We start from the raw sequence: 15,654 nt of genomic DNA on the forward strand, positions 1-15,654 counted from the left end.
AAAAAAAACAGAACACCAAAGCCTTGACAATTAGCTTATTAGATAAATGTTTAATAACTATTTGAAAAATTATACCAAATGCTCAAGGAAACTATTTACAGAAAAAGGGAAATCATAAAACCAATGCCTCATTAAAAATCCGATTTTGTCTTAACAAAAATTCTATGGTTGAAAAGTATAGTAACTTTAATGAAGAGTCATTAATAGGGCTATAAGATATGTTTATAAATATAAAAAGAAGCCAGGTGCCTGTGACTAATGCCCATAATCCTAGATACTAAGAAGGCTGAGATCTGAGGGTTGCAGTTTGAAGCCAGCCCAGCAGAAAGTCCATGATACTCTTATCTATAATTAACCACTAGAAAACAGGAAGTGGCACTGTGGTCCTGAGTTCAAGTCCTATAACTGAGAGAGAGGGGAGAGGGAGAGAGAGAGAGGGAGAGGGAGGGAGGAAAATAGGAAGGAAGGAAGGAAGGAAGGAAGGAAGGAAGGAAGGAAGGAAGGAAGGAAGGAAGGAAGGAAGGAAGGAAGGAAGGAAAGAAGGAAGGAAATTTAAAACTTGAAGATATACTAATTGAGATTATCTAGACTGAGGAGCTGAAACAAAAAAATAAATCAGATAAACTACATAAAGCCTAAGGAAGCCTGTGTGAGGAGGTATCTATAAGCATACCAATATACACATAATGGCAATCTATGAGGAAGAGAGAAAGAAAGACTCTAAAGAATATTTGAAGAAATAATGACAGAAAATGTTCCAGTGTAGTGAAAATATAAATTGTCTACAATATCCAAGAAGCTCTATTAACTTCTAGTGGGATAAATGCAAAGAAATCCAAACCAAGGCAAATTATAATCAAATTGTTAAAAGAACACCAGAAAAACAACTACATAGGCAAATATAAGTCACTATTAGTAGACTTCAGTGTGTAATACCTCATTTTTCTTATAGTTTAAAAGACAACTATATAAAGTAATCATTACAAATCTATGCTAGTTAGCATGACTTACAGAGATATAATTCGCAACCTCAACAATAAAAAGGGATAGAGCTATGTAGGAACAAAAAACTATATTTTATCAAAATGAAATTTGATACTAATGCAAAAGATTATTATAAATTATGATGATATATAATCTCAGGATCACCACTTAGAAAACTCAGAAATAAAAGAAATGACAGGGAATTTAAGTGGTATACAAGAAGAGAGCTACTGATTTAACAGAAAGCTGTAATGGATAAATCAAAGAACTGAAAGTATATAAAACACAGAGAAAATATAGTAAAAGGTAGAGTGTAGCCCCTTTTTCCATAATTACAATAAATTAAAAATTTTTAGGGCAAGATTTGACAGGAAGGATTTTTTTAATATAGTCAACTATAGGTGGTCTACAAACGATTTGCTTAGAGACCAAGATCAAAACAAGTTGAAAGTGAAAGGCTAGAAAAGAAACTGAATGTCCACAATCACATGGATTAGCTAGTACTAGACAAAATAGACTGTAATACATTGTTACAAAAAACAAGGCATGATATTATACAGTGATAGTGATTTTAGCTAAGTATAACTATGCCACAATATTGTGAAATTTATGCGGTCATGTAATCTCAATAAAGAAACATTTTGGGGAAAAAAGAAATGTCCATGCATGCAGAACATATAGCAATTATAAATATATGTGCACTTAACAACAGAGCTCCAACATGCATCAAACAAAAACTTATAGAAGTGAAGGGAGAAAATGTAGAACAATGATAGTGTTCTATAGTTCACTTTCAATAGCAGACAAAACAATGAGACAGAAGATTGACAAGGAAACAGATATACTCAACAGATGCTAGAAATGTCCTTTGTATTATACATCGTATTACATCATATTAAACCCAGGCAATAAGATTTATTCTATTGTCTGCTTTTCTGCTTATTTTTTAGACTATAATCAAAATAAACTGGAAGAGTATTCTACGTTTAGCAACAATTTTAAATGCATAGAATATTAGATGTCTAACATTAAAACTGAGAAAAATATGAAATTCATTTAGCCTTCTCCAAAATATTTGTTCATACAGATATATAAGAAAGCAGTGTAATTGTAAGGAATCAACATAAAATTTCCAATAGCACACTTTAGTTTTAAACCACCAACTCAAGTTTTAAAATAATGTGTGATCAAATCATTACATTTTGCCTAAAAGTTAAATTCTTAGAATAGTTTAGCTAGTAGCTACCATTTTTCCCATAGTATTTCATATAAAAATTAAGATGACTCGGGTGTATTTCAGCAAAAACAGCCTCTATTACACTTCCTTTTTTTAAAAAAAGTGCACTGCAGAAAAATAAACACAAGCAAGCAAAGAGAACCAAGAATTTTAAGTTGTACTTTCTATTCTCAACTAGCATGCTGAGCTCTTGGCACACTAAAAATTGCCTCCCCATTTTCAATTCAGTTACCATGAGAACATGAAAAAAAATATCTATAAAGCAAAAAGCACACATATTGTCCTTCCAGGCTTCTAGCTATGAGAATAAAATTCCTCTCCATTTCTTTCTCCAAAGCAACTTAGCTCTACTACAGCAACCATTTTACTCTCCAGACTTATTAAAATTATTGTAAATGTGTTTTGTGTTTATGAAGAAACCGTAAACAGCTCTTTTTCCCCTCTGCTACTATCTCCTGTTAAATTCTAACATCTTGTTGCTTTTTATTTCTTATTTGTGTTTATTTTTGGAAGTAGTGAGGGATAAACTCAGGATTTCACAATGGCTAAGCAGGCACACTACTGATGGAGTCACACCGCAGGACCTTCTTCCTCGAGTTACTTTTTTGAGATAAGGTCTCAGTTTTCGCTCAGGCCAGCTCTTTTTACAGCTTTCTGCCATAGCTGGAATGACAGGTGCACCCTACCACACCCATCTTTTTCTGTTGACCTGAAGTCTCACAGTTTTCCTTGACTGGCCCTGAACCATGATCTTCTCAATCTCAATCTTTCACATAACTGGGATGAGAGGTATGTGCCATTGAAGGTAAAGTGGGGGCCCACAAACTTTGTTCCCGAGCTACCTCTGAACCAACCACCATCCTCCCAATTTCTACCACCCCAATTCCTAGGATGATAAGTGTGAGCCACTAGCGCTAGGTCTAAATTTTCAGTTGAATTACTGAAGCATATAGGGCAGGTTAGTAGAAATGAGTCTCAGTAAGGATTTAGTTCCTAAAAAAGCAATAATTAGAAACTTATTTTCTCACAATGAAACTCAATCATGCGTAAGTATGCACGTTTATCCTTTCCATACTGATTTTTAATATTACTGATTATAGGGAAAAATAAACTTACCCGTGACCCATTGCACCATTAGCTGGTTTTACTATAAAAGTTTTCTGTTTCCGTTTTTTCTTCAGTTCTTTCACATAATTCTGGAATTGAGTGTATTCAGCAGGGAAAATCCATGTTCGAGGAATAAAACTATAATCCAGAGGCCTAGTCTTGATCATTCTACAAATCACAAAGAATATAAAGGCCAATTTATATTCAAACTCATAAATCTTACTTCTCTGTGCTAGCAGTACTACAGAAACTTAACATGCCTCATTCCTTCAAGTATCCATTCATTTATTGATCTACGCAACAAATACTGTCATGCATCTACTATGTACTAGTCATAGGTCTAGACACTGACATTCATCTGTGGAAAAAAATAGACAAAAACGTCTGCCCTGTTAGGTACTAATTTACCCATTAGTATATCAATGATTTATTTGATTATACACTGTGCTGGGCACTAATGACAGTAAAATACATTAGCATGGTAACTGATTCAATTAATGGACTGATAGGCTCTTAATTGCAAAGGAATCTGGTAAGTAGAGTCAGGCTCATAGGCAAGATAGCACTGTCGCTGTCATTAACTGTCTAAGAGTGTGGGCGGGGAGTAGGAATGATTCATGGCCAAAGGTCATAAATATGATTTCTGGATATCAGAATCATCCACAGGGAGCAATTTCTGGCTCATTTTTGTGCCACTGTGTTTCAGAATCTCTTTTTTTTTTTTTGAGAAAAACCACTTGAAAGCCTGAATCAATAGCACTTTTATTTATGTGACCACCAATACATGTGACTACATGGCTCATATCTACTGATGTTTGTGTATTTGCTGTAAATTTAGGCTGTTTATTTAGATATACAATTCAATGAGACTACATAGTATCTTAATACTGTGAAATGTCTACTTTTGATTGCCACCAATGTTAACCATATTGCACTTATCAATTTCCAATAAAAAATAAGAAAATTATGAGATATTTTTAAATATTGCCTCTTCAAAAGAAGACTTTTTGAAATGTATGCAAGTCAGAAATGGTTCAAGTGATAGAGCACTAGTCTTGAGTAAAAGAAACAGTGCCCAGGCCCTGAGTTCAAGCCTCAGAACTGGCAATAAGCAAACAAAAACACAGGTCTTTTATGTTTTTTGGGGTTTTTTTTGGGGGGGGTCCTGTCATGGGGCCTGAACTCTGGGCCTGGGCGCTGTCCCTCAGCTCTTTAGCTCAAGGCTAGTGCTCTACCACTTGAGCCACAGCACTACTTCTGGCTTTTTTCTTTTTTTCTTTTTTTTATTTTTTTATTTTTATTTTTTGCTTATGTGGTGCTGAGGAATCGAACCCAGGGCCTCAGGCATCCAAGGCAGCGCTCTACCACTGAGCCATCTTCCCAGAATGAATGAGCAGATATAGTCATCAGATTGGGAAAAAAAAATTTTTTTAATGGGTATCCTAAGCTACACACTGGTGTCTCACGCCTGTAATCCTAACTACTCAGGAGGCTGAGATCTGAGGATCACAGTTCAAAGCCAGCCAGGGAAGGAAAGTCTGTGACACTCTTATCTCCAATTAACCACCAGAAAACCAGAAGTAGCGCTGTGGCTCAAGTGGTAGAGCACTGGCCTTGAGCTGAAATGCCCAGGCCCAGAGTTCAAGCCCCATGACTGACCAAAAAAAAAAAAAAGTGTCCTATAATCCTATATGCACAGAAGGAGAGCCTAAACTCTAACAGTAGAGAATACATCAACCATTTCAATAGCACAACTGGTGATTGATATAGTTATAATTCAAGTATTTTCACAAAGAGAATCCTACAAAAATGTAAGTATGTTGCAGAAGGAAACAATTACCAAGCCTAGCTATTTAATCCATTTTAAACCCACAAACTAATCTCAATACAAAATAGAATAATATTGACTAGCTTAAAAATTAAATACCAAAGACATCAAAATAAAGCACAGTATCAGTACTAATGTTCTGTTTTGGTTTCCTATACACTTTTAAGTGTTTTTGTTATATTTAAGAATGATAGGAAATTAGATAAAATTACAATTTTAATTAGAAAAATGTCCTTTAAACCTAACCACATGACAGGAGGGAGGAACTGGGAGAGCAAAATGTCTGAAATGTACTCATTACCTGACTTACAAAAACTAACCCATCTGTACATCACTTGTGTAAGAACAATTTTTTAATTTAATAATTTTAAAGTACTAATCATGTGGTGTTTATGTGGTACCATTATTTCACAGATATATATTTTTTTTAACTTAAAGCACATACACGTTCAAATGAAATACCTTACTCAACAGGGGTAAACTACCACAAAAGAAACATACAGACTTTCTTAGGAATTTGGAAATCTGGGATAATTTCCACTCTGTCAGGGATTGACTCAGTAATATTAGACAAGTGGTTAACTCTATCTTTATAGTACTAGGCAATTACTTTTTAATCTAACAGAAACTCTTCTACCTTAAGGAGAGTTTGAAGGACCCTGGAATGGGAACTCGCCTGTTTGTAAAAGCGTACTAAAAGGTTCACCCTTACCTCTCTCTCAACCATGAAAACTATTGTTCTCTTCTCTACAGAGCATAAGAATGATCTTTCCAAATTACCAACAAGCCCAGTCTCCTCACCCTCACCTCCCCTATGTCATACAAGATGAAGACAGTCATTCTGAACACTATCGCCCTTCAGCTAAACTCCCATCTCTGTGCCCAGCTGCACTGGGCATTATTTCAGCATCATGATTATTCATGCTTTCTCTCTCCACATGACTTTGGCTCATGTTATCCTTCCTCCCTGGATGCTTCTTACCAACCATCTGCACTTTTAAACTCTATCTACCTTTCATCTATCGCTTTCCTTATCTCGTCCTCAGGGCAACTCTCCCACACCTCCCTAACTAGGTCACAATAGCTCTCGTACACCAAGTTTAGAGCTTAGAAAAGCTGCAGTTGCATAGTATGGAAATCATGTCTGTTTATTTATTTTATGTACCCAGATGTTGGCACTGGGCCGGTATACAACAGATGTGTGGTAAATATGTGTTCTATGATGAAAGAAACTAACTACTCATGCCCCAAACTTTCCTCTGAATCCCACTCTTGTAATCCCGATAGTCTTACAACCCACAGAATGTCATCCTGAAGACCTCTCCTCATAGCAGTCTTCTCCTTTTATCAGTTCTGTCTCTAATACTTTTCAATTTCAGCTGGCAGCATGGCTCAAGTGGTAGAGCACCTGTCTGATAAATACAAGGCTCTGAGTTCAAAGCTAGTACAAAAAGAAAAAGAGCTGGGCGCTGGTGGCTCATGCCTGTAATCCTAGCTACTCAGGAGGCTGAGATCTGAGGATCACGGTTCAAAGCCAGCCCGGGCAGGAGAGACCATGAGACTCCTATCTCCAATAAACCACCAGAAAACCGGAAGTGGCGCTGTAGCTCAAGTGGTAGAGCGCTCACCTTGAGCTGAAGAGCTGAGGGACAGCGCCCAGGCCCAGAGTTCAAGTCCCACGGCCGACAAAAAAAAAAAAGAAAGAAAAAAGAAAAACCCTTCTATTTATTCTCTCTTCCCCATTGCCATTCTCTTGTGGATTATTAGATGTTTCTATTTCTTACCTAGATATTGACAGTTATCTCCTTACAAAGTTTTCTCTCTGTGTCCCAACTACATTGAATTCATTATCTACAGTCCCACCATTACTAAAACCATTTCTCTGCTTAAATTCATTTAATAACTTATTTTTCTCAGAAAAAAAATTATTTAAATGTTGAGGGGATGAAGAGATGAATGAGTGAGTGATGACATAAAATACAATGGCATACCTGGCTGGATCTTTGCATACACACCCAGAATTGTATGAGGCAGAGCCCCTCCACATCCTACATAGCCAGACAACCACTATAAGGGTCTTCAAAAATCATGTTGGCTGAAGCATCCATATGGTCTCTCTTGTCTCTGCCTGTCATCTTCTTACCTTCTCCTCAGGGTTCCATTTTGAATTCTAAGCTAGGAAGCCTACTCCAAGCTTCTCCAATCTGAGTCACTATCCTTGTCAGCACTACTGCCCAAACAAACACAGCATCACCAAATCTTTTCTTGCCTTGTACTTTTGTGGTATATTAAAATTAATGATCTCTGAAACATAGACTAATTTAAAAAAAACTACTGAGTTGCTGGCCACCAATATCTCACACTTGTAATTCTAACTACTCAAGAGGTTGAGATCTAAGGATTGAGGTTCAAAACTAACTCTAAGCAGAAAAAGATGCTTATTCCAGTTAACCAGCAAAAAGTAAGAAGTAGGGGCATGGCTCAAGAGGTAGATAGTTATAAGCATACAAAGCTCTTAGTTCAAGCCTAAATTCTGGTGCGTGCACGCACACGCGCACACACACACTCCAATTAGTAAATAGATGCATAATGGCATTTACAGGGAAGACATTAGTGTTTCTGTAATAATAAACACATCCTACTGAACTTTCTCTAGGAATTGTCCTCTATAATTTTTTTTCAAATTCTGTTTATCACTCAACATTTCAAGCTAAAAAAAAAAAAAAAGCCAAAGCAATCTAAACATTCACAGAAACAAACACAAGGAACGAAATCTATAGTTCAGTCAACAAATCACTAGACAGATTTTTTAGTCTATAGTTTTTCTATGAAATATCATTATTTTAATACTAACCTCAGAGATAAATATATGTGTATATGTGCATATATAGCCCTGAGTGAACACGCATACATGTGTCTGTGTGTATGAATGTGTGTACATGCACTAATATAGTGCCTGCCATATGCTGGATGTTCAATAACCAATATGAAAACACACATACACAGCATATGATGAAGCAAACTAGTTTCTGCAAGGTTTATCTGACAAAAATATCCACTAAATGCCATATAAAGATTATTCCTTGCAGGGGGGAGGGGGAGCGGGGAGGTTTGGGTGGGGGGGGCCGGGGGAGGATGGGAAGGGATGGGAAGGGAAACAAAGGAGGAGGCTACAATGCTTGATAAGAAATGTACTCATTATCTTGCCCATGTAATTGTAACCCCTTTGGACAGTATTTTCACAATAAAAAAAGAAAGAAAGAAAAAGATTACTTCCTGAATTTTAAAACAAAAATCTATTACCACCAAGCACCAAATGGCTCAAGCCTGTACTTCCAGCTACTCAAGAGCCTGAGATCTGAGGATCATAGTTTGAAGCCAATCCAGGCAGAAGAGTCTATAAGACTCCTAGCTACAATTAACAATTTGCTTTGGGAAACAAAGGTGAGGGAGAGTACTCAGGCCCTGAGTTCAAGCCCCAGGACCAGCACCCCCAAACAAGACCTCTGTTACTAAACATATAGCATGTTGTAGTAAAAGGAGCACCAAGATTCAGAACTCTGGGACATAATTCCAGCTCTGTTGTTAAGCATTTGACTTTGTAAAAGCTACTCATTTTTCTGCATCTTGTATATACATTTTTCTAACTTGGGGAGGGGAAGGGAAATAACAAAATGCTGAAATACAGATATAGGTTAAACCATTGTAACAATGAGAAGTACAAGACACTATGTCATATATATACATATATATATATATATATATATATATATAAAGCTACTCATTTTTCTGACCTTCAGTTACTTTCTTTAAAAAGTACTACTAGAGCCAAGGAATTGACCAGAAATTGCTGTTTAAAATGTCATTTCTTCATCTAAATACCATTTCAAATCATTGCAACATTATTAAAGGTATCTCTATAATATCCGTAAAATGAATAAGAAAATGAATTACTTGGTCATATTTCTTGCTAAGAAATCCTTCCTACAGATCTCCCCCATTCCTGGAAAATGGTTGATCCTCTGAAAAAAAAGATAAATATTAATATTCTCACTAATTTCATGAGTACATTCATTTATACCACAACAGTTAAGCCTATCTTTCAAGATTTATGTTTTAGTGAACTTGAGGTTTTTTAATTAAATGGCCTATTATTAATTTGCAGAATTAAAAAATCAGTGGTACTCAGAGAACAAAACTGTAAAAAAATTCTAAAGAAATCAGAAAAAAGTATTAACTTAAGTGGTAAAGTTCTGGGGCCTGTGTTGGATAAATGGCAAATTATTATCAAAATCATTTTAAGAATACTAGATTTACTGAAATCATACATATAGGCATTATAAAACAAAAAAGTAAAAAAGAATTTCCACTATTTGCCCCTGTTGGTCACTGGTGTACTAATACTCTAAACTAAGAGAAGATAGGCTGCATAAAACATAAAATTCCTTGTACTGGCTTTTTAATTTGATGTCCATCTTCTCTGTGTTACATTATATAAACAAAGGCAGACTGCATTCATGTAAACCTACACCTTGCAAAGTATTTTCACATCCTGAACTCCCTATGTAATCTATGCCATGTTACCCAACTTTTAAGTGTGATGAAAGAAAAATTTTTTCCTATCAATTCTTAACTAAAGAAAGAGGATACAAATTGAACTTGAAGAGGATGCAGGCTTCTGGCAGGGAGTCCACGTGACTGGGTATCAACAAAACAGGCTATTCAAGAAACTTAGAACTGAAATCTACTCTGTCAACAGATTGAGAACCTATTAATTAAAAAGAAATTACGACTTGAATAAAATAGATCATGTAACTTTCCTTCCAGCAATAGTTGACCCCAATAAATCCCCTACCTGGTAATTTTGCAGCTCTGAAATCTTCTCCTGCTGAACAGCAGAGTCACACCATATGAGGTTACTTGTTTCATCCTCATCAGGAGTTTTCATAAATCCCATTTCATCGATGACTAAACGAACTGCAAGTACATAGTTAGGTTACATCGAAATTAAAAGACTGAAAATATTGTCATTGTGCAAAAACTTGGAAATGTGTGAATATGAAGAGACAAATTATAGTTCATGATATTTCATTTGGAAGATGCCAATTGGTTATAGCATAATCTTATTTTTCATTACAACAGTTTTCTCTAAGACCCTAGCATCCTCAGTGGGAAATGACAGCTACATTAACTTGTTCCAAAAACATCTGTAGCTTCAATTCTCTCAGATTTATCAGGTCCACAAAACCACTAAAAAGGCAATTAATTATAGTACAGTGAAAACACACAGGTAACTAAGCCAACACCTCTACTAAGGAAAATGTACTTTCATAGGCTTTCTTATGACCAGGAAATAAGCACAAAATGGCAAAGGTAAAAATGGGCCCTGATCATCATTATACTTTCTACCTTCTTAGTTCAAATTATTTTGGGTACTTAACAGTCTACTCATGAAGTCCTGAGGCAGAATTCAAAGAAGAGCTCTAGATATTGGCCCACCTCTGCTCTCCACAGTATAATCATACTGTAAAGTATCATATTCAAAAAACAGCTTCCTTTTGAGTACAAACTACATGTTTATACTCTCTGATCCAGAATTCAGTTCACATATTGACATTTTTTTTCTTTCAACAAATTTCCAGTTTAAAATTAACAGGAAGAATATACTTGGATAATTTTTGAATTCCAATGGAACTCTGAGTCTTAACAGAATGTTTATGTACATAGCAAAGCATCAATGTATTGTTTTTAAGTGTTTTATTTTTATGTGCCTGCTGTGTACATGATGTGGAATCAGCTATCTATATAACTTTACTTACATATGAAACTGATAAAGAGTTACCCGTTTGCTATTTGCTGGCTAGGAAGAAGGATGTACTGTACAAGCAACACTGCCCAGTATACAGGCACAACAGTGCCTGAAATATAGGCATAGCAGTGTCTGGAATACAGGTTCACAAAGGAGAATCATGAATGGGGGTTGTAGAGATCAGGGAGGGGACTGTTTAACTGAAAATGCTATTTTTCAAAAGAGGTGAGGTGAAATCCAAAGTTGTACTGAAGCCCCAGGCCTTCAAGGTATAAACAGCTAGGAGTTGAGGAAAGAGTTATTCCTCTCCTGCATTGCGAACCATCATGCAGATTTGGTTTTCTGGGCTCTGTGGCTATATAGCTTTCATGCCTAAGGGCAGGGCAACAGCAATATAGCCAAGGGACTCCCTCAACTGGCTCACAAGCAGAAAATAATGACAAAATCAGAATGGCATCTCCAAAGAGTAGTCCTCAGTAACGAGACACATTGTCTATGCCTCTGAGAAACAAGTGGAAAGACTGACAGGATAAATGGCACTTTTGGCAGTTAGCATGGAAGTTTTGTAAGTTGTACCCTTAAGTCTGGGTCATCATACATTCACAAACCTGTGAATTCTAGGACCATTCAGGTCATGCCAGAATTTAGGAAATGTCTGTTCTTCACTTAGAGTCATAAAGACAAAATTGTAAACCCAGGCATATGTAAATCTCTTTTATTATGAACATCTCTTTTATGAAATCTCTTTTATTATGAACTCAGAGCTGGCAAAAAAAAAAAAAACCTGAGCGATGCAGACAAATACAGTGTCTAAACTTCACTTTTTGTTCAAGAAGGCTACTAAAATGCATTTTTATCTGAAATTTTAGAAACCCCTTAACACAATTTTTAAGTCTATCATCCCCCACTACATAGGAATAAAAACCTTCTAACATGTAAAAATTTATACAAAAGCCATTTTAAAGATCCCTTACATAAAATTCTCTGAAATCCAACACAAATTTTAAAAACCCAACTAGTTTTCCCAATATCTCATGGTTTGGAAGAGACCTACCAATTTCAAACTTTGTCCCAGAAACATTTGCTGTAATGACCCCCTTCTTTTTCTTCTTTCTGGCTTTCCTTTTCATGCTGCTTTGATAAGCTAATTCTGTGTTCAGTTCCAAGGGAGAGGTTCCTTGAATAACTTTAAGAGAAATGTAAAACAGCCAAATATCACTCACAACAACATAAAAACACAAATCCACATCAGAAACACAGAAGTCCCCAGTAAACAAGGTAAAATTATACATTAGGATACTTTAAATATTCACAAGTACTTCTGAATACTTTTAGAAGACGGAACAGTAATGTCTGACACATATTCAAATTTTGTAAATGTGGTTTCATCTTATGGGCTTACCTCCTTCCTGAGGCAGAGATGGCATTATTACATGTGCCAACTAGTGAGCCGTGGACTGCACGGTAAGAAGTTCCCAGGAGGTCTGGATGTCTCACATTAATCTAAGTAGGATACGGCCCCAAATCCCTCAGAGTACCTATCATATTATCTGGGTAGAATCCTCAGATTTCAAGACACTTCTATTATGGCCTCACAAAATACCTGTAAGGATTTTAAAACAGAATCACTTGGAAAACAGCAACATTTTCTGATACATACCAACACTGTTTTCTTAAAGCTAAGTAAAGACAAAAGTTAATATGCTCAATCAACAGTATGTATTCATTTATTAAATCCTATAAAATATGCCAACTGATGGGTTTTTTTAATCCTGTAAGTACACAATCTCCACAATCTAGTGGAGATGTTATAAAATCATGTATCATTTTCAAACAGCAAATAACATGCATGAACATTAACAAAGATGAAATTCATTACCATTTATTGAACAGTTAGTATCCAAAAATTTATATTATACTACTTAACCTTTTAGAAAGCCTGTGCAGAAGTGATTTGTGTCTGTTATACAGATAAGCAGAGCTTAGAAAGGACAAACAGTTTTGTCTGTCTTTACAATGCAATTAAATGACATAAGAACCGAAATGAAAATTACCATTTCAAAGGTGGAATTCCATAACCAGGAACCCATACAACATTCAACTAAATACCTAAGGCTGGGAAGGTGGCTCAGTGGTAGAGTGCATGAGGCCCTGCATGAGGCCCTGGGTTCAATTCCTCAGTGACATATAAGCAGAAAAAGCTGGAAGTGGTGCTGTGGCTCAAGTGATAGAGCACTAGCCTTGAGGTGAGGGACAGTGCCCAGGCCCAGAGTTCAGGCCCCACGATCAACCAAAAAAAAACAAAAAACAAAAAACAAAACCCTCAATACCTAAACCAAAACCATGATAACGCTTTTTACAAGAAACAATAAAATAACTACCAGGATGAAAATTGCTTGCTGAGAGACTGCAAAACAATGATTTCTTTGTGAGAGGCCAGTGAGGAAGAATTAGTAAAAGACTACATTTGAATTATACTCCAAAAATTGAAAACAGCTCTGAAGGGCACAAAATAGTAGAGGTCACTGGAAGGATGATCTTATTTGGGCACACAAGAGAGAAATACAATATAATTGTTTATGGAGCAAACTACTTTGATTTAGCTACATCTAAACATGATCTACAGTCTACTATGTGTATCTCTGTTATGTATATATAAACCTGGGCATCTATGTGCTGACTATGCTATTAGCAAGGCTTTACTCTCAACAGTCTATGTTCTTCCTTCTGAATATAAGCATCTTTAAACTCTTATAAAGCATCTCTAAGTGTAATACAAAATTATTATGACAAAGGTCTGAAAACTTCTCAGATTCACAAGATTTATAAAATTCAGAAATATCCAAAGATTTGGTTATATAGAATGAGTCATACAGCTCATACCAAATATATATTATTAATAATTTCTTTAATCATAGTTAAAAATTTTAATGAAAATGTGAAGTTTTAATAATAAAATATCACTTTTACTAGAAGAAGTCTCCATTATAGTTCAATAATATAAAAACCAATAATCGCTGGGTGCTGGCGGCTCATGCCTGTAATCCTAGCTACCCAGGAAGCTGAGATCTGAGGATCACAGTTCAAAGCCAGCCTGGGCAGGAAAGACTGTGAAACTCTTATCTCCAATCAACCACCAGAAAACAAGAAGTGGCCCTGTGGCTAAGTGCTAGAGCATTTGCCTTGAGTTGCAGAGCTTAGGGACAGCACCCAGGCCCAGAGTTCAAGCCCCACAACCAACAAAAACACAAACAAACAAACAAAAAACTCAATAGTCTATTATTTATTATTTGTTACAGACCAGCAGTGACCAGTCAGTGTACAAGTATTTAAGACAGAAACAGAGACAGAGAGACAGAGAGAAAGGAAGGCAGGGAGGGAGAGAAGTTGAGAAGGAGGGAGGAAAGGAAAAGAAAAAAGGAAGGAACGATGGAAGGAATAAAAGAAGAATGAAAGGAAAAAAGACAAGCAACAGCTACATGAGAAATTATAAACCCAGACTTTGGTTTCAGTTCTGTCTGATTCACTATCCCATCCACTGAGCGCCACTACTTTCAGACACCATGCTAATGTGCTATGTAGAGCTACAAAAACTTTGTAACCTTTCTCTATATAGTACATTCTATAAAACCTGCTGTGTTCTGATAATTCACAATAACTATAGAACCAAAGCAAAATCACTGTAAACAGCTCTAAATTGATCACTCAGTTCCCCATTCCAAACTATAAATGGACTAGATCCCTTCTTGGAATAAAAGAGTAGCCTGAAGTTTCTGCAGGCTCTTTGACACTTTGGGGAGATAACTATTTGAGTTTAGGAGTTCTTGTCCAACATCTTGTTACTGGAGTAAACAAAGGTCCCCTTGAAAGTGTCAGGAGTACTTATTACATTAAAAGTAGGTGACAAAGTCAACAGAGTTTGAAAACAATGTTTGTGCAACAAAAATAGGCTCCAAAAATAGACTTTTTACTTTCTAACTTAAAGTGAGACTGACAACTCTGATTTGTATAGAGTTCAAATTAGAAAGTGTATCCCTTCTCCTATCCACAAAGATATTGGAAATCCTTAAACTTATTCTACCCATATTTATTTAATTTATGATTTGATGAAAATGTTTAACCAACTGAGGACAATAGTGTATCATCCCACTTCCAATTATTTCACTCTATGCTACGCCACACATTTATTTAAGATGACCTATTTCTCAGCCCGTTTGAGTAAACTGTAGTTCCTTTTCAAAAGCAGGAGGCATGTTTTTAGTTACCTGTGAAATACTTTAAGCCAGTGGTTTCTCAGACTGACTGTAAAGTAGAATCACCTGACGAGCCTGGGCCACCTCAGGACTCTGAAGAGCCTGGCACCAGCACTGTGAGGCTCTTCACATCCAGAAGTACAGCCCAAGCTGAGAACCAAAACAGTCAGACCAAAACAAAGAATAACTATAAAAACAAAACTAAAAATAACTAGAAGGTATCGAAATCCTGATGACTAGTTCAACAAAACAAGTTGAGGAAAACAAGAATTAAAGACAAACAGAAAATAATTTCTAAGTGAAAGAAATGAAGATTTCACTTTTTGCAAGAACCAATTTCTCAAACATGCAAATGACAACCATGAGAATAGAAATCTCTAATACTTGTAAACATACACAGATTGAAATAAAAACCAGACTGGTTCCCACATATATG

At 36.0% G+C, this 15,654-nt stretch overlaps 1 protein-coding gene across 7 annotated transcripts in view; it reads right to left on the reverse strand.

Annotated features, from left to right (window-relative positions):
* Ttll7 (tubulin tyrosine ligase like 7) overlaps positions 1-15,654 on the reverse strand; it is a 129,181-nt gene that overhangs the window by 75,948 nt on the left and 37,579 nt on the right. For all 7 annotated transcript variants that reach the window (XM_070007431.1, XM_070007432.1, XM_070007429.1 and 4 more), the window contains 5 exons: positions 12,368-12,568; positions 12,020-12,151; positions 10,012-10,133; positions 9,111-9,178; positions 3,338-3,496 (listed from right to left, as the gene is read on the reverse strand). In XM_070007431.1, coding sequence (XP_069863532.1) covers positions 3,338-3,496; positions 9,111-9,178; positions 10,012-10,133; positions 12,020-12,151; positions 12,368-12,392 — 506 coding nt within the window. In that variant the 5' untranslated portion in view covers positions 12,393-12,568. The remainder of the gene's footprint in view (positions 1-3,337; positions 3,497-9,110; positions 9,179-10,011; positions 10,134-12,019; positions 12,152-12,367; positions 12,569-15,654) is intronic.

The sequence above is a fragment of the Dipodomys merriami genome, unplaced genomic scaffold, assembly GCF_024711535.1.
Source record: "Dipodomys merriami isolate MVZ:Mamm:240054 unplaced genomic scaffold, mDipMer1.0.p SCAF_7, whole genome shotgun sequence".
Lineage (NCBI taxonomy): Eukaryota > Metazoa > Chordata > Mammalia > Rodentia > Heteromyidae > Dipodomys > Dipodomys merriami.